Genomic DNA, 25377 nt, shown 5'->3' on the forward strand with positions numbered 1-25377 from the left:
ACTGCATTTGTCAGCTATAAAAGAGGTCTTGGAATGATTACTATGATATATGTGTTTTCAGACAACAACAAAATACTGCAAAGTGTGTATGTGTTAAAATTGCAGGTGCATCAGTCAAAAAAAACTGTGCAAAATTATATGTCATGGAAAATTATGATGGACAAATCACCAAAGATAAGGTATAGCATAAAGCACAGAAAGAGATGTGACAGGCATAAATTGTATCAGCTCTTTGTGTACCTGTTTTTTTTTAACTTGCCACACAGTAAAAAAAAAAAAAAACCTGCCACCATGGCAACTTCTCCTGCATGAAGAAAACATCAAACCCCCTTTTCATAACTGGCATTTCAAGGACTCATTCAAGTGTGATTTGAAACAGGGCTGTAAAGAAACCCTCCAAGTCTGTCTTCTTGCATTCTTGTGAACATTATTCACTCTCTCCCCCCCTGCAGATCCGCAGCGGTGAAAATGCAGCTAACTTGGCCAACGAGTTAGCCAAGCACACCAAAGGGCCCATCTTCGCCGGGGACGTCAGCTCCTCGGTGCGTCTGATGGAGCAGCTGGTGGACATCCTGGATGCTCAGCTGCAGGAGCTCAGACCCAGCGAGAAGGATTCCGCAGGACGGAGCTTCAACAAGGTAATCCATCCGAAAAAATCCTGCAACACTAAATGCACTATATTTAACTTGAACACCGATACCTTTTTCTTACCAGTTCTGTCGTGCTTCATCACTCTTTAGTGAAAAGTTAATAATAACAAAGGCATAAGGGATTACAGTAGCACGTACAGCGGTTGTTATTTTTGTTGTCACATAAAGTCTGCCTTTCTTCTCTTTCTTTTTAAGTTTAGGAATGCTGTGAGGCAGACAAGATGAAACAAAAAAGCAATTGCACTATTTTAGACTGACATGTACAGAGGCATCTCCAAGGGGGGGACAGGGAGGCCATGGCCCAGGTGATAACAATTGCTGGCCCCCCAATGCCCCCCCATCCCCAGCAAAAAAAATTGAGGCTAACATTACTGCAACATTACTGTCTTTAAGACGCTATGGTGCGCTTGAGATCAGTGGTTCCAAACTGATGGGTGGGGGTCCAAAAATGGGTCGTGGGTCCATTCTGAATAGGCGGCAAGTGACTTGGGAATGTGTCAAGTCTGTCAGAATACACACTTGTTTTGCAGTATGGTGAATTTCCAGCAATGAGCTTTTATTTTGATGTGCCATTTTTGTTTATTCTTGCACTATATCTTGCACCAACGTGCTGTTTACATTTTGTGGAATAAAACTGAATATGTGGTAATTTATCCAATCAGTAGAACTTGGACTAGTGACTAAGGTGAAATCTGGACCCTATGGCTGGACCAATTGGGAACCACTGCCCTAGATATTGACATTTTGTGACAGCATAAGACATTCATTGGTATGATCTACATCATGGGAGCTTGTAGTGAGGTAGTGAGCTAAATAACCAGTCCGTCTAGGATTTTGGGATGTTATGATTACAAAAATTCACTCAAATTCAGGCAAGCCCTTTGAATTCCTTTTGGACTCCAGGTGATTAGAATTGGTTGGATCAGTCATTCAGTCGTTACTCTGTAACCTGACCACTCAGTCAGGGCCTTTACTCAAGCTCATGAACTTGTGCAGATTATGTGTCTCCATTTCTTATCTGTTCTTTTTCTTTTCTAATAAAAAAGCTTCAAAAACGAGAAAGGACTTGCAGGGCATACATGAAGGTACTGGAGCAATGCTTCTGCCCACTCTGCTTGCTGCCGTCCTCTCCTCTGTTCTTGTGCTCCTGTATAAGTTCAGCAGCATGTACCCTCTGCACTGTCATGTACTCCCTCCTCCCCTCACTTCCTGCTTTTTTGAGTAATTGCCTTACACACAGACTCTATCGTACCCAAAGTGCTTTTTAAAGTCAGAGGAGTCATCTCCAATTTCCGAGGTGGCTTCCTCACGTGGATGTGTCTCTTGTGTTTTTTCCTCTCTATGCGTTGACAGCGATGGTGTATTTTGTTTTTCATTCTGTTTTTCCCTATCATATGTTTTCTAAGTGTTTACACAAGATTGCACTTCTGTGATGCATAACACCACAACTCAAACAAACATCCTGTTCTTACATCGCTCTCATTATTCATCTGCTAAAGGATTTTTTTTCTGCTTTGTTACAATTTTTTGCTTTTATAGAAGAGCTCCATTCAGTATTTAACCCTCCTGAATATTGCATCATACACAGTTCACTTGTGATTTATTCAAATCTTTTTTTTTTTCAAGGACCATCACCTTTTACCATGTTAAGTAAAAATTGTGGCTCTTGTTTCACAAGGACATAAGTTTTAGGTCATAGAAGTCATTTGTTTCATAAATTAAACGTGCACATCTTCAGTTCTATCTGGATAATAGGGTTAGCCAGGTCAAACCATTTTTTAGCTTTTCCTTGAATGCTATCAGGTTGGATTCATACATCAGTAGTATTTTGGCCATATATATCCCTCAACCATTAGGGAGATCAGTGTCCTCCACCTGCCACCAAAGTCACCCCCTCAATCCAAATCTCTCCTTTGGGAGAGTATTAAAATGGATCGAGCTAATTAGCCAGTCAACGGCCGTGCGCTCATAAAAAGAAAGGAGGAAAAGGGAAAAAAAACACATGTATGTAGTCACTCCACATCCACAAATATGTCTCATCATTGTTTGCCTTTAATGTAACATGTAGATTTGAAGTCAGAGGAAGTGACAGCGTTAGGGAGGTGATGTCAAAGTAAATGACAGCTTTTATTTGACTAAAGGCGGCATTAGAGGATCGGGGCCAGAGATCGTTGAGTCAGCAGTATCTGACATCTGCCATACTTGACGCAATATCACTATAGCTGCCCCCCAACCTTTCCACCAGCCAGCATTGATTACCTGATTAGACTTATAGATTTGATTATTTCCTGAAGAAAACTCAGCGCCGCCTGGATCCTGTGCCCAATTTATCTGCTGTCTGTCCTGAGCTGCTCAGGTGGCGGAAAGTGTGAGGATGGAAAAATGTTTGCATGACGAATACAGTTCAATTAAACTGTTTGACATATAATATTTTATTTTAATTTGCACACTTGTACATTTTAGTCTTTTTTTTAGCTGGGTGACAGAGTGACTTATTGTACAATATAGTATTTGCACTTGAGTACAAGTTGACTTCAGGTCAAGAGCTAAATAAAAATAATGTCAAACATCGCACTTTGCAAATAGAGAATTTTTAACTGAGGACAGCTTTTGGCACTCTGACTCTAATGAGACCAACTTTTAATATCCTGCTTTTGGATAGACCTGGAAAGCTCAATACTCTGTGACCCGAAGTGTCTGCTCTGTTGCAGCGTCCTTGAAAAAGAAACTGAATCTGCACCATCTCCAGTGATGCTCCTGTTCTTCCCCCCTCTTCAGTTTCTCTGTCATGATCAATACAACTGCAAAATGATGTCCTTCTTATTCTGCAAATATCTGTAATTAATCAATTTTGTTTTATGTACAACCAAAAAAAAAACAACTTTTTTCCCTTCATGTTCATTTTAATCCTCACAGATGTTATGCTTTGGCACAGCATTTTAATCCATTTCAGTGTCTGCATGTCACTGCTTATGATTGCAAATAAATCCATTTTATTCTGACTTACTCAAGTACCTTTTGTTTTTGTTTGGATTTGTTTGTCTGCTTCAACACAGGCCATTGTGGACACAGTAGATAACCTTCTGCGACCAGAGGCCTTGAAGTCCTGGCAAGACATGAACAGCACGGAGCAAACGCATGCAGCCACCATGTTATTAGACACTCTGGAGGAAGGGGCCTTTGTCCTCGCAGACAACCTCATGGAACCTGCCATCGTCAAAGTCCCTGCAGACCATATAAGTAAGTAAAACAAGAGTTTGTGGTAAGCAAATGACAGAGAGTTCCTGATTGATGCGAGCTCAGTTAATTTGATTACTTCCAATTCATTCAAAGAGTAACTCTTGTGATAGGAAAACAAGGCCGCCACATAAAAAAGGACTTTGTTTTCATAATAAGCGTTTAAACCTCGGGGGGAAAAGAAAAACAACGCATATTAGGTTTAACGAGTCGCTTACTGACAAAGTGATGAATATCAGACAATTAAATAGACTGGATTCTCTGATTGCACACGCTTAGTTTATAAATGTATGCGTCTAGACCTTGTAACTCTATACATTAATGTGAACATTAGCCTGCTGTGGAGTCAGAAAAAAGTACATTGTTTATCCACAGCCTCCTCCTCCTCCTCCTCACATTTTCTTCTGCCGTTAGACTGTGTAAGGAAGGTTTCTTCGTAGTTGTTTTTTCTCTCTGCAGTGTTGTTTTATTCATATCAGTGGGAGTCTCACTGCGTTGAAATGATCGCTTTGTGATTGACGTTTTTATTGTGCAGCTCACTGTCACAATGATGTAGTGTTTGAGTCGTTGATATGTCCTTTGGTCTGTGCTGAGTTTGTGAAGAAATGTCAGGAAGATGCTTTTGCATCAGTATTCTCAGCTGTTTTGTTTTCATACCCTTGTGTCGAAATCAAGCGGTCTGTAATATCTCATTCTTTTGTCCTTTCACCTTTCATCCATAACCCCTCCTGCGCTTGGCAGTCCTAGATGTGTATGTTCTCAGCACCGATGGCCAGGTCCAGGATTTTAAATTTCCACAGTCCAGCAAGGGCGGTATCTCAATCCAGCTGTCTGCCAACACGGTCAAGCTCAACAGTCGCAACGGTAAGCTCTCTTAAACATACCAAAGAAAAGAAAAAACAAACTTGGTCAAGATTTTGTCTTCTCTAAGGGAAATAAAGTGTTTATTCAATGTGTGTTTGACTTTTGCTCCTGTTCTTGTTTCTGTGAAAAGGTGAAGAGTCTGCATTAGTGTAGGAGCACAACAAAGGAGTTTATCTCAAAAACTCTAAGCCTTGTGCTGCAGAATGAGGCCGCTTTTAAAAGCTTTCTATCTCTATCGCTCACTCATCTTTCACTCATCCTTGCAGTTCTTTTGTTGAATATTTTAAATGGAATTACACTGGAATAAATTGGGGTGTTTAAATATTTTTTAGTCCTTTTTGTCATCACAGCTTTTTCTTTCATACATTTTCTAAATTGTTCTCTTCTCATCCTCTGATGTCTTTCTACGTCTTTCACTCTGTACAGGAGTTGCCAAGCTGGTTTTTGTGCTCTACAAAAATCTGGGCCAGTTCCTCAGTGCAGAAAACGCCACTATTAAGATGGCCAACGAGGCTTACGGCCGCAACGTGTCGGTGGCCGTCAACTCTGATATCATCGCCGCCTCAATCAACAAAGAGTCCAGCCGTGTATTCATTAATGACCCGGTGATTTTTACCCTGGAGCACATTGATGTGAGTGTCCCTGCTGGACTGAATGGAGAGGTCATATTAAAAAACACCAGGAGGGAACATCCAGAGTAGACAGAGATCCGCAATTTGAATTGTAAATGTCTGGCTAGGTCAGTCGGCAGTTTATTTAAGTCATTGAACATCAAATTAAAGGAGTCTTTAGAACCCAAGTGAATTCTTAATGAAAACTAATTCTTTAATCAACATTGGGATATAAATGATACCCATTTTCTTTTATAGTGGGGGAAATTAACTCCTAGATTAGCCGTACAATCTAGGATGAAATTACTGGAGCACCAATTATCTTTCGTCTTTTAAAGTTGTCACTGGAGTTCCCAGAGGGCCATGCGTGACTCCATTCTTTATCAGAGAAATTGTGCAATTCCAAAGACAAGCCGTCAAACAATTATGCTTCTCTGTTATTAAGGCCTCATATACCCCAACTCTGCTTCGGTTGATTTGGCAAGCATGTGCCAAATGAGATACAACATATGAATTGCTTCATAAGAGCTGTGAAGTGAAAAATCCTCATCCGTATCAGTGCGGAAAAATACTTTGTATGAGTAGGGGGTAAATGGCCTCTGTGTTCTACATGTACTTCAATTTCAGGCAGTCAATTATTTGGACACTTAACCATATCTCTTGTTATCTGCAGATGGAGCACTACTTCAACTCCAATTGCTCCTTCTGGAATTACTCTGAGAGGAGTATGATGGGCTACTGGTCCACCCAAGGCTGCAAACTCCTGGACTCCAATAAAACACACACCACCTGCTCCTGCAGCCATCTCACCAACTTTGCCATCCTCATGGCACACCGTGAAATTTCAGTATGTCACTTTTATTTTCTTATATCCACCACTCACTGAGTTTTCGATCAGACTCACCTGTAGTATTCAGACTTTTTCCTATTTCATGTGCAAGATCCTAAGCGTTCTCATTTCTAGGTTTAAACAGCAATCTTACAAGATTACAGTAATCACAGCGAGGCTCAGAGAGAAGACACGTGCATACAGTTTTTGCAGTGTGTGTTGCAGTCACTCTACTGCTTTCTTCATTAGCGGGTTCATTTTGTAAAACACGCATCGCATTCAGCAAGCAAAAGGCATTCTCTAAAAATTCCAAACCCCTTACAAACCCTGGCCTAATTCAAAATGGTCCCACAGGAGTCCTACAGCCGAGTATGTGGACGTTAGTTCCTTACATTTTAATTTTCCTCTTACGTGTTGTGCTGTTCATCAGTTGATATTGTTTTGGTGAGTTGCTGAGTGTTGGAGATATTGGCGGCAGAGAAAATAGAGAAAAGTCATATAAAAATCAACATATTTTGTTAATTAATCTAGTGGCCCCCTCAGATATATCTTGGGACCTTTCTTAGGTGTCTTCTGTCATTCTCAGTAGTAGCAGATTCATAGGACAGAGACATTGCAGGGAAAAAAAGCAATACTGTGGATTTTTTTTTCTTTTTAAGCACAAATGATCATTCCAAAGTCATATAAATTAGGTAATGGCAATGGCCAATATTACTTTCCCCAGGTGTTCTTAATCACTCGTTCAATATGATATATAAAGGAAGATTAGTGCTTTTAATTTGATCACACAGTTTGAGTCCTAAAATGTTTCAAATATTCCTCACAGAGCTGAAAGGAAGTTAAATATTTCTTTTTACAAACATATTTTGTAATTTATTTTTATTTCTCCCAGGTTAACGACAGCGTGCATGAGCTACTTCTGAAAGTCATAACCCGAGTCGGGATCGTGGTGTCTCTTGTCTGCCTCAGCATCAGCATCTTCACCTTCTGCTTCTTCCGGGGCCTGCAGAGCGATCGCAACACCATCCACAAGAACTTGTGCATCAATCTCTTCATCGCCGAGTTAATATTCCTAATTGGTATCGATATGACGGAACCCAGGGTAAGCTGGAGCGATTGCACCCTATTGATTTGGTTTTGATTCATTCTCTCTCACTATATCTCCTCCACCCCAAAACAAAACAAAAGACCCCTTCAGAGAGAAATGGATGAGATGTTAAGCATTGTTTGTTTCTGACCTGCTCTACTTGTTCCCGACATGAAATGAGTGGGACCGCACGATTAATATAGATTACTAAGGGGCCGTGTCTTCCGCTTGACAGGTCTTTTTTCCTTTTTCACTTACAGCCACAGTTGCCTCGGCTGAGCCGGCATCCATACCGTTTTTATCTTTTCTCTCACCTACATTTTCTCCAAAAGCATAAAAAGCGTTTTTCTGTGTACAGCTGGGAATCAAAGCTTCAGATGCTGAGCTGTATGATTAAATCTACTAACTCTAACCTTACAATACAAACCATATTTAAATCTCTACGGTGCTGATGGAAAGCTAAACCTGTGCACAGTCAGAGCCCATGTGGCGAATGAATATTCATTACTTTTTTCATCAATTTCAGTGAATGGGCGAGGAAGCAGCAGTGTCTTTTCGGGGGGGTTTAATAAAAGATGGGTGTGATATACAATTTTCAATAAGGAAAGGGCTATGGAAATTCCTCTTGACATGTTGAAATCATTTTTGTACAAGTTAATCTCTTTGCTTTCATGGAAACAGTGACCACATTGTTCTTATTTTTCCTTGAAAAATTCTTTGATTTATTGTTCTGATTCAGATTGGATGCGCCATCATAGCAGGGATCCTCCACTTCTTCTTCCTGGCCTCCTTCTCCTGGATGTGTCTCGAGGGGGTCCAGCTGTACCTCATGCTTGTGGAGGTATTCGAGAGCGAATACTCGCGGAAAAAGTACTACTACGTGTCCGGTTACCTCTTCCCCGCCATTGTGGTCGGCGTCTCCGCAGCCATCGACTACAGGAGCTACGGGACCGAGAAAGCGTGAGTGAACAAAACCTTGGAAATGCAGAGCAGACACGCTGGATGCTACACTGTGTGGGCTTACCTGCTGTGACTGTGTGTGGCAGCTTTTGAAACGAAATCTACTCATCATTCCTGCCAGGGCTTTATGTGGATCCCTGGAGACTACACCAAAACATTTGAGCTCCTTTTGCCAGGGATGGGCAGCTGTTCAATTTTTTATGTCATTTGAAAGTGGCTGACAGACTCAACACTGTGGTTTCGGGGGGGGCGCAACTACATTAATGCCCTTCTGCTTAAAGACCCTCCTGTGACCTCTTGTTTGTAAATGCTCTCTTAAAGAGAAGAGCACTGTGCCGAAAAAGCCTTTTACGTAGATTAATGGCCATATCTCAGCTAAGACCCTGGCTAAGAGGGGCGAGTTGGGGTCTCCTTTCTGTTTGGTATGACTGTATTAATGTTCAACCTGTGAAACGAGCGTTTGAAAGCGCTCCAAGTTAAATATTGACTAGAAATTACACACTCATTGTCACCCACCAAAGTGACCAAAAATTAATTTCTTTCTATTAGTTTTTGGCCGCAAGAGCATGAAGACTGATATTCTGTTAGCAGTGTGTGCTTTTGAGCTGAAGTGTGTGTTTCTTTGTCACAGGTGCTGGCTAAGTGTGGACAATCATTTCATATGGAGTTTTATAGGACCTGTCACCTTTGTCATCTTGGTAAGCTGTTTTATTTTTCTTTGAATGCTGCGACTGACAGAGTGAGGAAGAAGGGACTGAGAGGGGGAGATGAAAAGAGATGAAGGAGAGAGATAGAGGAAGCGAGATACTTGAACTGAAGGAAAAAGTCAGCAGGATTTCTGCTCCTCGGTGATGACAGGTTAATTTTGCGCCAAAGACAGATTTCGAGGCATCCAACAATTCTCTCTACCTCTTACCGCCCAACAAAGATCAGGATTTGTCCTGAGTACTTTGACCGCTTTCACACAAGTCTCGCATGACGGACACCACTTAATGGCCTTTAAGTTACACTTTTTATGATAAAGGAACAAATAAAGATTAACAGCATCCTCAAGGTGTACATTTTACAGCACATACTGCACTGTTAGATTTTATAGCTCCTCTTTTCCCTCCTCTGCATCCACCTTCTTGCGTGTTTGTCTGCCTCCAGTAAATAGCAGATGACAGTGTTGGGGAGGAGAAGAAGAAAAGCAAAGGCACCTCTCTGTTTGGTCAAGGACCGTCAGGGGTGAAGGACACATAGCATATCGTAATGACATATGTCCCATTGAGCCATGCAATTATTTACTGGTCATGACATTATTATCTCCCGCTCCATCAGAGAGGCTCCGAAGAATGAGACCTCAGGGAGTCTTCCCTCCTTGCACAGAAAAAGAAATAGCAGGTGGTATCCCTCAGATATATCCTCTCAGCCCAGCGCACCATGTATTGCTTTGCCCTCATGCACACCAAGGGATGAGGGAGCTTGCTGTGCAGGGAGGACGGGTGGTATTTGTTCAGCACTGTATTCATTATCCAGTATAATGGTTGGTACTGTATCTACAGATACAGTGACCTCTGTTGAACATCAAACTGACACTGAAAATATACTGGAGTAAGGGGGTACCCATGTCAAATTCCAGCCAGTCTTCGCCAGTGGCATACCGCTAGCAGCTTTCAAAGTACAGATATACAGCACAGCTCTTTGTTGGTCTGGTAAAAGAGTGGAAAAAAGGCTCACTGGACTGCATTTTAAAGTTTTCTCGAAAAGATATGTCGCCTTTAAAATGTTGGAGGAAGCGCACAGACAAAGGTCTGTGTTGTTTTGAAATGTCTTTGAGTAAATGGTGAAACTTCCTTTTTTGTTTTTTTCCCCTCCTAGCACCCGCTGTGAATGTGTGAGCTTATAATTGAGGCAAAGCTAACATTGTATTAAAACAAACATACATTTCTCCCTGTCTCAGCAAATGCTCCGTCAGCCACACAGGAATATGTTTCCTTTCCCCAAATTGGGCCCTCATTGTTTTCCAATCGTGTGTTGCTTCCATAATGATTTGCATGAAAAATGCATCTGCAGTGGAAATGATGATCAGGATCCCGGTGGTGATGACCGGAGAGATAGAATCATGACCCTGTGAGGAGCTAATGTATTGTAGCAGAGCTAATGTGTGACAGGAATGAGGTTTTTGCAGCACTGGCTCCGGCATCGCGCACCGCTCCTCTGATTCTGTGCAACAATTGACTCAAAAAGACAAAGTACTGTGGAAAGGGGCATCTCAGGGGAGAATGCAGGAGCAAGGTTTGTCTACACCATCCGTGACCCTGGTTTCTGTACAAATTGGCTTTGTCCTTGTCAATGAGGGAGAGGGAGAGGAGGAGAAAAGGCACACAAGCATGAGAAAAAGGAGAGAAAACCAGCGCTGCTTTGGCTCATGTCTGGATTCCCACCCGCCACCTTAGCCATGTTTGCGCCAAATAACATTGGTTTTGACCTAGGGTGGTCATGCTTTTTTTTTCTTATCCTTTTATTTCCTCTCCTTTTTCTTGCTTTTCCTGTTTTCTTGCTCCTGGCTGCAACAGGCCCTAAATACTGACTGAAAACAAAAGCTGGTGGAAGGCATTTAGATCCTTGTTCTTTGGCAGAGGTTGCCCTGTCTCTGGGCACAGGGGGTATTAGCTCCATGAAAGGGGAACATGGAAGTAATGAGTGGTGGGGGGAGCCATTAGTATGCTTGAGATAGCTTCAACACAAGGCCTCTTGGATCATGACACGTCGGGAGCAGTTCTTATCATCTGGACAGCTCCATCTGCACCTTTAATATTTTATCCCGAGCAGTTCATTTGGAGTTCAGTGTGTACACACACAGGCCACTTCGGTTTAAAAAAAAAAAGCTTTCTCCTCAGTCCCAGTGTGGCGAGGTGCTTCTGCATGGCTTGCAGTGATGATTCAGAGACAGAGTGAAGGATAGAAGCAAGGCAGCTTCGCTCTAGCAAAGGGGGGATCCCCCAGGAAGGGCTGCGAGAGCATGTCGGTGGGGGTGGGAACATGTGCCGTGCTGCTAGGTTACTTTAAAGTACTGCGTTGCTCTCCTCTGTCTCATTGGATCCATGTCACCACTCCAGGCTGTGTGAAAGGGTTTTTCAAAAGTCCTCGCCCCCCTGTCCCTCCTCCCCTCCCCCCACTGTCTGACTCACGCAGGCGGCTGATAGAAATAATAGCTGATAGCTGCGAAACAAAACATAGTTTCAGTGCCTTATGTGATATAAAAGAAGGTTCACGATTCAGGATCTTTTTTTTTTTCTCTCCCTTTTTTTTCCCTCCATCCGTCCCTCTCCTTTTACTGCCTGGGTTATTGTGAGCAGCTCCGTGAGTTGATTGCATGTGGAGAGGTGATGTATTGATCACAGGCAGTCTTTTGATAGCAGCGTGCACCAGAACACGGACAATTTCTGTTCAAGAGTGAATGGCCATGGTCCAGCTTGCAAAGGTCATTCATTTATTCCAAGCCCTCATACTGGCAATGCATCTCCATTTTTCTCCTGCCAGTGTTACGCCTTTCTAAAGATAAGATAACACTGAAATGCGCTGCTTATATGAGGCTCACCTGGAGAAAAAAAAAGCTTTTGTTATTGCAGATGTGTTCATTTCTTGTGTTACTCACATGCCACCGATACACAGGCTGCTGCATTTTTGTGTTTTCTGATCCTTTGATATTCACTATTGGAGGTACAAATTTCAATTTCTATATTCCTTGACATTATTTATACATGCCTGCCTTGCAGTACAAAACACAGTCTGGTTCCTCTGCTGTGAGAGCATGTACATGCTGTGTCAGGGACCAGTTTACCCCAGAATAAATGTTTTTGAAGTAAATTATTTGGAGCCGCGTTTTGCTGGCCCATCCAGCCTTTGTGTCTCTAAATCACGGTATTGATTTTTAAGGTACCGAATAAATGCGCTCAGAAACACAGCACATAGTATCCCTGTCTCAACCTGATATGTGCCACTGGCTCCCCTAAGATTTAATACATTAAAACAAGCAAGCAAACCCCATCTCCCTCTCCCCTTCCCCCTTTCTTTTTCCTCTCTTTTCATCTGTCCACACACAAGAATTGAACAAAATATACCATGTTCCCTCAAGCCTTTTGTAGCTGCTTACACCTTATAATATTTCACTATGCACATAAAATGATATGCAGTTGTTTTGTACAACAAGAGGGTCTCTTATTTCTCCTGCTACTTTTCATTCCCTTCTGACTTTACCAGACTGCTGCTGTGTGGCTGTTTCTTTCTTTTCCTTTTTTTTGTACTGTGATGGATTTTAATGCATTTCCATGCTCTTATTGATATAGAATGACACTAAATTTGGCGCCAGCCGGCCCGTCTGAGCCCGGCTGGAACGATAGATGTTTATTGGATTAGTCTGTGGACATGCAGAGATTTGAAGGCTCTCCTCTTTTAATACTTATAGACAAATTAACAGTTTTTTCTCCCTCCCTCTGTGTCTGCTGTATCTTGCATCATACATCTTCATGTATTAACACTGCCATTACTCTGTTTTGACAGCTCAATCTCATCTTCCTGGTCATCACAATGTACAAAATGGTGAAGCACTCCACCACCCTGAAACCAGACTCTAGCCGACTGGAGAATATAAAGTAAGTAAAGGGTCATGTGCTGAACCCCTGCATACTCCTGCTTATCCACAATTTAACACTGGTGCTATTCTGCCACTGCCCGCAGGAAAACTAAAACTCTTTCACTCTTGAGGTAATGGTTGTTTTTTGTTTTTTGTTTTTTCGGTTTTTTTTATGCTTAATGATGTTTCATGGCAAAATGCATTATCTCCCCCACCTCCAAGCCAAAGTTCAGTTGTGGACTAGCAAGTGACATTAGAATAGATCTTTTTTTGTTTTTCAGTCTGAAATTATCCAGATCAGATGGAGCTTTAACCACAGGATGCTTTGACTCAGAGATTTCAAATGTTACACACTTTTTTAATGAGAATTTTGGCACAACATAGCTGTCATGATGACTACACAGACTTTGTGAGTCGTCTTTATCGTCCTTTGTTTTTTTGCTCCAAGCCACTAGCCACAGAGTTGCACTGACATTACACACACACACACACACACACACACACACACACACACACACACACACACACACACACACACACATCACTCCACGGCTGCAGCATAACTATGCGCTGTTAGTTCTGCAAGGGTGGGGTACAGTGGAACAGCTACCATGTGTGTTTGCTGCTGGAACATGTCAAACCCTTTTTTTTTTTTTATAGATCCCAGCATCTTAACCCAGAAAAGAAAAATTCCTTCCCTACACAACCACCACCAACCGACCACCACCCCACCCCACCATCCCCTTCAAGTTTATGCTTTCTGTGTGGCCTCAACATTTATGATGTGTTTTGCTTTGGGAAGGAAAATAATGTTTTTCTCTGAAGCACTAATTGTTTTGTTTTGTGTTTTTTGCGCTCCTGTGAAAACAATATTTATTGCTATTTACTGCAGGCTGAATTTCAGGGCCTCTTCCATTTGGGATTATATGGTTTTGTTGCTCGCAGTAGCGCAGCCCCATGTCAGTTTGCACCATTATGTTACGTATATCAACTGTGAGTAGAAGCAGCAGTGTTCCTATTTTCATCTGGTGTTTGTTATTTCTTTTTTTTTTTCATAATGATGTGTGCAACGTTGCAGCACTGTGGTGAAACTGCAATCAGGAAGAACACTCGGAAAAGGGGCTTATTTAGACTTCTTGGTTTATTTAAGATAGACTACTCCCTTTTCAAGGAAACCACAACAGAACACACTTACTAAGCATGGTGGCACTCAACATTATGCATTTGTACTTGGATGTTAAAAAAATAATTTATCTTAAAGGGATGGCTTGGATTTTCTTATGAAGTGGGGTTGCATGGTGGCCTGCTGTGGATGTGGACCAGAAGGAATATGTATTTTAGCCACCTAAAAATATCAAAATTAGTTTAAGTGTACACTATATTGAGAATATTTTCCCCAGTCAGACAGTCAGACCGCCCATTTCAATGGGAAAGCTGTTACTGGCTTCAGTTCCCCATCTATCACTCTATCACCAGACTCCATTGAAAAAACAGTAATTTAACATTGGTGAACATGGGAGCTGCTGGTCTACCACTGCCTCGTTTAGTTAGTTAGTTTGTGTTTTTGTGTGACTTTGGTGAAATAGAACGAACCTTTTTAAGCACCAAAGTCACTAAATAAAACAAAACAAACTAACTGGTTTAGGTAGCTGTAGACCAGAAGCCTCTGTGTTCAGTGACGTTAAATCACTGTTTTTCTCACTGGAGTCTGGCTTTGAAGGGAGCAATATAATGGCTTATTTTTCCTATTGGAAATCACTGTATAATATTAAGGTAAAGTGGTTATAATATTCTAAATATATCATACACTTAAAGTGATACCGATTTATATAGGTGGGACTTTTTTGAGGTGACTAAAATATGTTTTGTCGCTGACCCCCGTCCGCAGCAGTAGACCTTTTAGCTTCCATGTCAGACTAGCCTACTTCTCAGAACTAGGGGCATGGCGACTTACATCTATGGGAATATGTTTTATATGGTGTACTTCATAAAAACCCGCTTCAAAAAATCTAAACTATGTCATTAAATAGATACCTTATGGGTTTTCAACCAGCTTTGTATCAAAATAATGTGGGTAGCATGTGTAGATGGACTTTGGTAGACTTCCCTCCATCTACCCAGTGCTTAGATATAGATGATACTTCGTTAAGTGTGTTTATACTGCAGGAATACATTGTGTATTAATAGCTGTTTCCTTGTGGTCCTTTTGTTTGTGTTTTTTTTTTTGTGTGCCAAATTTTGGTCTGCAAGTCAGTTTAGCACCAGTGTCGTTGCATGTTGCATGTGAAGGCAAAGTTAACGCACACCCTGTCCTTTCTCTCCTCCTATCACTCTCCTCCTCTCTCTGTTCTGCGATCCGCACCAGTAATTATCGCGTTTGTGATGGCTACTATAATACAGATTTGCCTGGGTAAGCTTTTCCTATATACCTCAGATAATTTTCACCCACACAACACCACCCACGCATACAGTAGCATCAATGCAAATTCAACCACAGACGATGTACTCTGACCAAATGCTGCACACAGAGTTTTATAATTAAATCATCCGCAGCAAAACATACAACTCTCAGTTCTTGTTAGACCCTTAATTCCATTGCCTCTCATGAATTCCTCCTGGATCAAAGTTGAAGATATCATACTCAAATGCCGACTAAGCCACGCTGTGATGCGCTCTGATCTAATTGTGTTTCTCTCTTCCTGCTTATCATGCTCTCTAGCTATGAAGATAATAAACGGTTTATCAAGTAAGGACATGTTGCCCAGAAGTCTCCTCCTCAGCTTGTAGTTGGTCCTCTCTTTCCTCGTTTATTCTTTCTTTCTTTTCCTGTCTTTTCACCGGTTCATCCTCTCCCAAACTGCAGCTTCAAAGCTACTCATCCACTGTCCTTGTGACTGTTCACTTTCACCGTGTCCATCATCTTGAAATCCACTGTTGTTGTTGTTGTGTGTTTGAGCGCTGAACTGTGACCGCTGCTGGTGTCTGAAGGCTCCTAAGGACCTTCACACATGAGGCAGGGAATCTCTTTTTTTTTCCTTGAACTCTTTCCACATCTGCCTAGTTCTCCAGCTCTGATAACACACTCACTAGATAAATATTTAGTGTATGATAATATCAAACGCTTTATTTTTAAATGCGCTGTGCTCTCTGATCATGCTCTTCTGTATGTTCTAACACATAAGAAGTTACTTACAGAAAACCACATCAAGGTTTTCCTTCTTGTCTCTTTGACGACAGGAGCTGCATTCGAGTTTGGGCTGAGTGTGTGTGTGGATGGAGGGGTGGGGACAATGGGGAAAGGGGCTGTGAGGATGGCATAGGTGTTGTTGGTCATATTATTGTTTCCCTCTCACCTGGTTTACAGCTTTTTCCCTAGTTTTTCATAGTTATGGTGGTTGCAAATCCCACTCATCATGCTCTCAGATCACTAAATGCCTCTCATGCTGAAATTGTCCTCTCCTTGTGTTTGTTTTTCGCCGTCCTTCAGATCCTGGGTCATGGGTGCCTTTGCCTTGCTGTGTCTGCTGGGTCTGACGTGGTCCTTCGGTCTCTTCTTCATCAATGAGGCCTCGATTGTCATGGCGTACCTCTTCACCATATTCAACACCTTCCAAGGAATGTTTATCTTCATCTTCCACTGCCTCCTCCAGAAAAAAGTAAGTTCCCCGCCATCCGCAGTGCTCAAAGACGGGGATTTTTCTTTCAAGGTGAAACGCTCCTGAATGTGAACAGACCTTTGCACCAGAATGCAGAATTGGCAGAGCACCACGTGCTGATATAAAGAACAAACACTGCTTGCTTCAAGATCTTGGCTAAGTCATATGCAAAGTCAACAATGTACTGTCGGTAAACACTCGACTGTTTGCTCACGCAGGTCCGCAAAGAGTACAGCAAGTGCTTCCGCCACACGTACTGCTGCGGAGGGCTGCCAACTGAGAGCTCACACGGTTCTGCAAAGACTTCCACCACACGGACCAGCGCACGCTACTCCTCTGGTACACAGGTAGACCAGCAGCTTCATACTGTGTCAAACCAGAGACAGTGTTTCCTGCACACACAAGCTCATTTACATTGTTGTGTACCCCAAAGGTTAAACAATTGTTCATAAAAAAATTTACTTTTCATCATGAGCATGACCAAGAAAAATGCACACCATGCATTTTAGCTTAAGAGGTAGATCAAGAAACACAAACATTATGCCACATTTTACAAGCAGCATCTGCTGTACTGCATGAGTACCTCTCTTCTGTTCTGCCCCCTTTAGCACTTGCTTTTATCTTTTTTCTCACTAACGTCATGTGCATGGGAAATAGTAGTGCACTGTTTAAAGAGCATTGCAAGCACATTTTACTGTGGGGAAAGCCAAAATTGCAACAACAAAAAAAGCATATTTGCTTTATTCCTTTCTTATTAAAGGCTAATAGTCCTTATTAGACAATACCTCCAGATGTACTCTGCATTAACGAGAAACTTCCCTGTTACGCTTTAAGCTCCAGCCTTATTCACGGTGCTCGTGACTGGAGCTGAAGACATTCAAAAGCTGACTTGCAGTAATTAGCTTTCAAAGACACATGCAGAGAAAGTGAGCATTAGTTCTGCCCTTGCATCACTGCATACTAGTATGCATGTGTGGAGTGGTAGAGTCAGTGAGATGTACATAGAAAATAAATGAAAGTTGATCTGAAAGGTGAGCGGGCTTGTTTAAAGTCCTAATGACTGTCCCTTGTTGACCTGACAGAGTCGTATCAGGAGAATGTGGAATGACACCGTAAGAAAGCAATCTGAGTCCTCCTTTATCTCAGGTGACATCAACAGCACCTCCACCCTTAACCAAGGTCAGTTCACACCTCATTTCTCTCCACATGCACACCTATGCACACATATCATCATTCAGCTAAAAATACCTCCTCCAGCTTCCAATGATCTCACGTCGCCATAGAGGATCCTAATCGTAATAAATGCCTTCAGCTGGAAAAGACAGAGCAAAAAAAAAGAAAAAGAAAGATGTAGTCCTTTAGTCTAGCCTGTTCTGCCAATGAAGGATTACAAAAATCCGTCCTCAAATACTCTGTGCGCTGTCATTCTGGCCGCTTACGTCAGTCTCAAATTGGGGCAAGGCTAGAGGAACGTTTTTTATTTAAGTGCTGGCTGTCCAAAGTTCATACCCAGGCTCAGGGGGAAACATAGACAAAAAACTAAAAACAGGAAGGAAAAAAAAAGTTTTATTTCAGGAAAATCTTAACACGCAGAGAGAGGCCATTTGTTGCCTGGCATGTAAGGTGACCTCTGTTACTTTACGGGCAGATTTATGAGGAAGGGAAGAAAAAAAACTGTCATTTATTATTTAGCTTGAGCACAAATATGATGATGAGAAGATGATGTTCAACTCTGGCTGACCTGGAGTGCTTAGTGTGTTGTTAGGCTTTCTGCTGCCTCTGAAATGGCTTTCCAAGCATGCGAGGGAAAAGAGGGTTTTACACTGAGGCGGTTTAACTTCGCTCCCTCCTCTACCCTCCTCTGACTCTTGTCGCTACTGCTCTTTGCCTTCCTTTTCTTTTTTTGCTATCACTTCCAACAAGGTAAAACATTACACCTAAGGCTGTGAAGCACATTTTGACTCGCCGATACATCAGTAACAATACAGAAGTAGGACTTTTTTTTCCTACAGTAGTGTTTCCTGGAGATGTTAATGTAAAGGTTGGATATTGATCACTCCGGGGTGTAGTAGCCTAGTTACCCTGGAGAGTCAGCGCACTAAAGGAGGGCTCTATCTCCTGGAAGCACTTCCCTGTCATTAAAAACATCCCTGGAGACTTCCCAACATGACAGATGGCATTTAACACAGGTGATAAATGGCAGTGGAAATACCTCAGATCCTTAAAACACACCGCAAGCTGGGAGAAAAAACTAAAAGTAACATGAGGTTTGGAAGGAAATGGCCAAATTTGAGTCTAAATAAAGATTTTGATATGAAAACTTGGAAGGATTCTTCACTATGTCTTAGGGGAGATTTTTTATTTGGACCTGGTTCAAACAGTAAAACCTTTGCCCAAGGTTTGTTCTATTTTTGAAAAATGAAATTTTCTCAAAATAATAAGGAAATATGACTTGTGAAATTGAAATAATGAGCACAATGGGTTAGAAAATGTTTTCTAAATGAATGGGTAAAAAAAATGACCCGTGACACACATTGGAAATTAACTTGAAAGTTGAAAAACCATGTTTAGTGTGAGGAAGGGCTGCAGGAGTTGAATATTTTTTGGCACACTTAGAAGTAGCTGGTATCTTCCTTCTCCCCGGTTGCTCCTCAAACTTTAATCTGCCTTCTCAACTTCAAAATAGGCACCCTAGTTTCCGATGTTGGCAGACACCCTGGGTGACACCACAAGCCTCAAAAGACAAACTTACTGAAAATTTTTCCTTCATTTTCTTTTCTCCATGAAACTTTCAATCACTGTCGGCTGACTGCGCCAAACTTAACTCCTCTTCTGTCTTGCCTACTCCAGGAATGACCGGGAATTATCTACTAACAAATCCTCTTCTTCGACCACAAGGCACTAACAACCCTTATAACACCTTACTGGCCGAGACAGTCGTATGTAACACCCCCACGGCTCCAGTGTTTAACTCGCCAGGTGTGCTTACTTAATACTTTCACATGCATTCAGGCTTTTCTTCTCTCTGTCTCTCCTTCTTTGCCTGTTTAGTTGAGTATACAGCAAACCAAATGAAAAGCAGGATGTTCTGCAGTTTCGCATTTCCCTCTGAATCATTGTCTCGATACAGTGCATACAGATGCGGACATGTTTTCATGCACAGAGAGATTTTTGTGGCTCATCTCGACCCACCCTCTGTGCTCTCATGTTTCTCTTATCCAAACTCTGAACGGGACATAATGATTAAGATGGGAAAGAGATACTGCGTGCTCTGCCTTGAGATAATGTAAACAGTGGTGTAGACCTGAAGCTGTAGTATAAACCACTTGATTATTAAGATTTATGCTTTTGAATTTGTCAGGCGATTTATTATTTTTTTTGTGTGTTTTAGTGGGAGCTTTCCCCTTAAAACGTCTCAGGCAAAACCTATGTTGATTAATGCAGATTAACTTAATGCAACTTCTGTATTAAGTTGTCTATGTACAAATATATTTGGGATTTGCTGATACCCATAAAAACATTTTAAAACATAACTATATCTCAATTGCACATGGCATTTAAGCATATCATTGTAAAGATTGTGCTGCGATTATGTGTGCTGTTATATATTGAAACTGAAATGGCATCTTTTGTCATGTTTTGTGCTTTTCCCCTGTGCTTCCCTCTAGTGACCTACAGAGAGACAAGTATGGGAGTAAAACTTAACTTTGCCTATCAAATGTAAATTTTTTTCAGCATGCTTATTATAAACAACCAAAACCCTGGCACAATCACTTGGTTTACTTTAGGCCATTAACACACACTCAGTGAGCAAGTGGTTCACAAAATTATCCACCCAAATTCGACCCTAATCTGAAAAGAAATGAAAGACTTATCTAGCCATTCGAAATAATCTTCGAATTGTGACAGCTTTATCGCAAACGCCCATTACTCTGCTTCTCTCTCTTCTGCTTAATTTGTGATTTTAACCGACCCAAAAATGTGTTGCTTTTTTTCTGGCAGAAAGGAGGGATTTTTTTAAGACAGTGTTTTTTCTTTTCTTTTCTTTTCTTTTCTTTTCTTTTCTTTTCTTTTCTTTTCTTTTCTTTTCTCTTCTTTTCTTTTCTTTTCTTTACTTTTCTTTTCTTTTCTTTTCTTCCAAAATGTCTGTCCTCCTGTGGCATTCGGCAGTCTCAGCGTCCAGTAGTATTCCCCTCACACCTTCCCAGATAACACCTGTCTGGACACTAAATTGCCTCCTAGCAGGCACAAACACATGGATGTCATGGCAGCAGCTGTTTAATTTCCCCCCTTATATTCTTTTTTTCACAGCTTTCTTGTCATTTCACCCTAATTTCCAACAGGCTCTGTTAAAATGGCATTTTTAACACGCCTCCTACAACAACAGTCACTCCCCTTTATTTTGGACAAAGACAAACGTCGCTGAAAAACATCCCATTAGTCTTCCTCTTAAATTTTTTAACATCTGTTGTTCTAAGAGGAGGCATGTTAGCTGTAGCAGAGCACATTTTTCCTTTATCTCCTCTCTCGATCACTGCCAATATTTACCCGTTTTCTGTGCTGTTTTCCATGACCTCCATGCTTTGAGAAATTCCTAACATGTCTGCGTCTGACCTCTGCAGCGGCTGTGTTATTCTTGAGCTGTTCTGCTAGCGACCAGGGGTCTCATTGGGAACTGTCACTGTGACGGATGCCAAGTGCTGGGCTGCGGGCAAGCTCTGACCTTTGCCAGCTTTGGGTACACAAGCTGCCAACTAATGGACAGAAAGTGTACCAACACAAGCAAAAAAAAAAAAAGAAAGAAAAAGAAAGAAAAGAAAAAAGAAAACATCTACAAAAAGTAGCTGTTGGCTAATTCCTAAAAGTAAAAGCTATTTAATGCTTGTTTGTTTTCTTTGCTGAACCCTTGCTCTTGCTAAGTTGCAGTTAAGACTTTTACTTTACGTTTTGTTGTTCTTTTGAGTGATTCTTCTTCATGTTACAATAAATCATTTTACTTTCTTTTGTACATCAGCTGCTCTTAGACCAGATAGCCTGAGCAGACAGACATGATGTGAGTTGTCTTAAGTGAGTCTTTTCACCTGCTGTGTGTGGTGATGGTGGAGTGCTGCTTGTGGGCTCCCCTTGTAGTGAGAACAAAGATGGCTGTCCCATGTTGATACATGACTCGTTCCCCTCTCTGTCAATGTCATCTTTTCCCATCTCTGTCCTTTTCTTTCCCTCGGCACATCCAACCTATTAGTTGCTAGAGACCCTGTAATTGTTGTAGCTTGCCCGTTTGTGGCTTCATACTTGTGGACATCTACTTTTGCCCGGTGTGTTGTGATGGTGGTTACTGTTCCAGTTTGTTTCTTAATGTTGTTTGGGATCTTTTTCATTGCTTTGTCACTTTTGTGGCAGACTAAAATGCACAATGCTCTGCTTAGTATAAAGCAATTTTTTTTAAAAAGTCAAATATGTGAGAAAGTAAAATGATTTCTCATTGCCAATAATGCATGCATATATTTACTGTATGTTAAGGATTGTGCCTAACTAACGGATTTATGGCATGGCTTAATTTGACTTGAGTTTTCTATGTGAAACTGCATCCTAAACAGCATTAAACTTCTGTTCCTTTTTTTGATGTTCACTGGTGTTGACTAATGTAAGATCCCCTCACATGTCCCTCTCTTTCCAGGGCACTCACTGAACAATGTGGTGAGGGATACAAGTGCAATGGATACTCTACCGCTAAATGGTAACTTTAACAATAGCTACTCGCTCCGCAATGGGGACTTTGGCGACAGTGTGCAGGTAGTAGACTGCGGCCTCAGTCTGGACGATGCTGCCTTCGAGAAAATGATCATCTCCGAGCTAGTACACAACAACCTGCGTGCCTGTAACAAAAGCCACCATCAGCAACAGCAGCAGCACCACAGTTTACATCATCCGCCCCACCACCAGCAGCCCCCGCAGTACCACCATCACCACCACACGGAGCGGGCTCCGCCCAAGGTGACGGTGGTAGGCGGCAGCAGCAGCGAAGACGACGCTATCGTAGCCGACTCTTCGTCTTTGGTGCACGTGGGCGACACAGTGGGCCTTGAACTGCACCATCAGCAGGAGCTGGAGGCACCGCTCATCCCCCAGCGGACTCACTCGCTTCTGTACGCGCCCCAGAAGAAGGTGAGGACCGATGGAGGAGTTGAAACCTTTGTCAGCCAGCTGACACCCACCAACCCCGACGATAGTTTGCAGTCCCCAAACAGAGACTCCTTGTACACTAGTATGCCTAATCTGAGGGACTCTCCATTCCCCGAGAGCAGCCCCGATGTGGTGGAGGACCTGTCTCCCTGCAAGGGGAGTGAGAATGAGGACGTTTATTACAAGAGCATGCCTAACTTAGGGGCTGGCCACCAGCTCCAAGCCTATTACCAGATAGGCCGAGGGGGCAGTGATGGTTACATTATTCCTATTACTAAAGATGGCTGCATCCCTGAGGGTGATGTACGGGAAGGACAGATGCAGTTAGTGACAAGCCTTTAAATGTATTTAAATCATCCCCAAACTTCTTTCTGCCCCTTTGCAGCTCTGACCTCTTGGAGGACACTCTAGGGAACGGAAAGGAGGAGTTTATTTTATTTTGGAAGAGAGCCTAGAAGCCCCGTCACACACACTCAGCCATTTACAAACCCTCCTCCTCCAGCTGCATCGCCATCTCCTCCCCTCCAAACATGACACTCTTCTTTCCCTTCCTGCAGACCAACAGACTTGGTGCACAGCGATGGCAGTGCAGAGTTTTAATGAGACTGTACATAAAATGCAGAGTCAAATTTCAATTTTAAGAGACAAGCCAACTATGTATTTAAATGTGCTGCTGCTGTTGAATAATTGAGAAAAATTTAAGGTACGAAAATTTTTAAAAAAGACCAAAAAAAATAAAGAAACATTACTGGCTACATCATATCAGCAATTTCCCAGTCAAAAGGTTGTACATACACTCCCCAACATCCTCGTTGAAGCCTGATTTTTTTATTGTAAACAAAACGAACACCCCTGGACCAGGACGTGGACTCTGTTTGTAAGATGTTCCTGATCAGACTGTTAGAAAAGGAATATAAGGTCCTGGTTGCCCAGAGTCGCTCTCCGTCACCATGAAGTTTGGATTGTATAACCACTAGCAATCAAGCCCCTGGCCTTATATTTTCTCAACTGTACATTGAACTGTTGTCAAGGAAAATGGCTAAAATATATATTTTGTTGTATTGCTAGTGTAAAATAAAAAATTCTCGGAAAGCGTAAATATGAAGAAACCTTTTAATTGCAAAATTTAACGTTTGAGAGACTATTGTGTAGAAGTTGCACATACAGTATGTTATACAGTGTGTTTATGGTTCCAACACTTCATTCATGGTAGTATGTTTGAACGTAAAGGCTTATGAAAAGAAAGGAGGATTCAACAAATTACAAAGATGCATTATCACTTTTTTTCACTTGTGAACAGTGTTTTTCGCTTAATGAGTTCCACTGATATCGCCCATGGAGATATGTCTATTTGATTTTGCCAAAGTGGCATTATTTAGTAGAATGGGAATGCAAAAACCCAGTTTAAGTGATTTATGCATTGCACATTTTTTTTGTGTAATTCTAAATGAAATAGATCTTTTTAACAGCCTTGGCAGAGCAATGGGCAACTGAAATGAAACAGGAATTTTGACAATAAAGTTTCTATCATAAATGTAGTTCTTCCGCCTGGGTTTGGACATTTTATTTATTAAAATCTTTCCAAAAGATAAACGGGAAATGTGTGAATATTTTCCAGCACTGGTATACATGCTGTACTGTAGCTCATGTTTTTTATGTAAACATGTTACCAAGGGGCTCATCACTTAAGACTGATGTAAAGTTCAACACTTGTATAACAAATAAAATAAATGTGAGATTTTTTGTCAAATGCCAGTTGCTTTTTAATGCTTTGTGTTTTTGGTACTATTTGAGAAAACAGGTTTTATTATTTTGCTATGGACAAAATACACTTTTGACTCAGGTTATAAGTAAGTCCCGAGCACCTTGAAAGGTTAAAATTGGTAAATTTGTGTTCTGGGGGATTTTTCTGCGTTTTGTTATGCTTTTTTCTTCAATCACTGCAGAGTAGAAGGAGCTCATTTCACCATATGTGTTAGAGAAGCCAAATCTTTCCATGTGATTCAAAGATGAGAAACTCAGGTAGGAAAATTGCATTGTAAATGTTCCTCTGTGTGGTTGTAACACTAATAAAGGTTCAAAAATGACACTGGTTCGCAGCATTGTCCACTTAGTATATTACTGAATGAGCGCTAGTCGTGGCACCATTAGAAAAAACCCGGCACTACAGAAGTCTTCTTGGCTTTAAGGCCGTCCGTGGACCTAACAAGGGGTCAATGTTACACTTGGCTGCGGCTGTAGAAATATATTACAAGTAATATGTCCGAATATGACACGTATTTGCTCTAATTAATGTCTGCTGTTGCTGAAGCCCACAGTCAGTTCCTGTACGGTTTATGCCTCAGGTAATGCTAATTTATGAAACATTTTAACATAACACCAGTTGAGGCAGAGTGACAGCTCTCAGCAGGGTAGCTGGAAATTGCACTGTTTACCATTTGGCATTGAAGGAAATGACTCAGAACTTAGCAAAAATGCACTTTATGTCAGAGCTGGTGCACATAATGCTGTGTGGGCTGCGTGTTGTTTTGACTTTTTCCACAATTATGTGACATTTTGTGCAATTATCTGAGGCTACAAATTGTCAGAGAAGAATTATGTTCTTTTTTGGTGATCTCTTGTGCAGACCCCTTTGAATGTCAGTTAGGAATCAAGTGTTGAGGTGATTGTTGACTGTTGAAA

General features: G+C 41.6%; 1 protein-coding gene across 24 annotated transcripts in view; it reads left to right on the forward strand.

Annotated features, from left to right (window-relative positions):
- The window catches only part of adgrl2a (adhesion G protein-coupled receptor L2a), a 107140-nt gene extending 82358 nt beyond the window's left edge, over positions 1-24782 (forward strand). For 3 of the 24 annotated variants that reach the window (XM_088077699.1, XM_088077682.1, XM_088077683.1), the window contains 18 exons: positions 453-638; positions 1697-1735; positions 3707-3890; positions 4629-4751; positions 5178-5383; positions 6036-6209; positions 7084-7293; positions 8018-8238; positions 8870-8936; positions 12784-12875; positions 15222-15266; positions 15576-15602; positions 16344-16512; positions 16731-16859; positions 17595-17691; positions 19363-19491; positions 20181-20198; positions 22190-24782. In XM_088077699.1, the coding sequence (XP_087933825.1) occupies positions 453-638; positions 1697-1735; positions 3707-3890; positions 4629-4751; positions 5178-5383; positions 6036-6209; positions 7084-7293; positions 8018-8238; positions 8870-8936; positions 12784-12875; positions 15222-15266; positions 15576-15602; positions 16344-16512; positions 16731-16859; positions 17595-17691; positions 19363-19491; positions 20181-20198; positions 22190-23037 (2964 nt within the window). In that variant the 3' untranslated portion in view covers positions 23038-24782. Of the gene's footprint in view, positions 1-452; positions 639-1696; positions 1736-3706; positions 3891-4628; positions 4752-5177; positions 5384-6035; positions 6210-7083; positions 7294-8017; positions 8239-8869; positions 8937-12783; positions 12876-15221; positions 15267-15575; positions 15603-16343; positions 16513-16730; positions 16860-17594; positions 17692-19362; positions 19492-20180; positions 20233-20682; positions 21580-22189 lie in introns of those variants that run through there. The other 21 variants (XM_088077695.1, XM_088077693.1, XM_088077694.1 and 18 more) reach the window with 21 other exon arrangements.
- The last annotated feature ends 595 nt before the right edge of the window (positions 24783-25377 follow it).

Source organism: Plectropomus leopardus, chromosome 5 (assembly GCF_026936395.1).
Source record: "Plectropomus leopardus strain MGB_pleo_1.0 chromosome 5, ASM2693639v1, whole genome shotgun sequence".
Lineage (NCBI taxonomy): Eukaryota > Metazoa > Chordata > Actinopteri > Perciformes > Serranidae > Plectropomus > Plectropomus leopardus.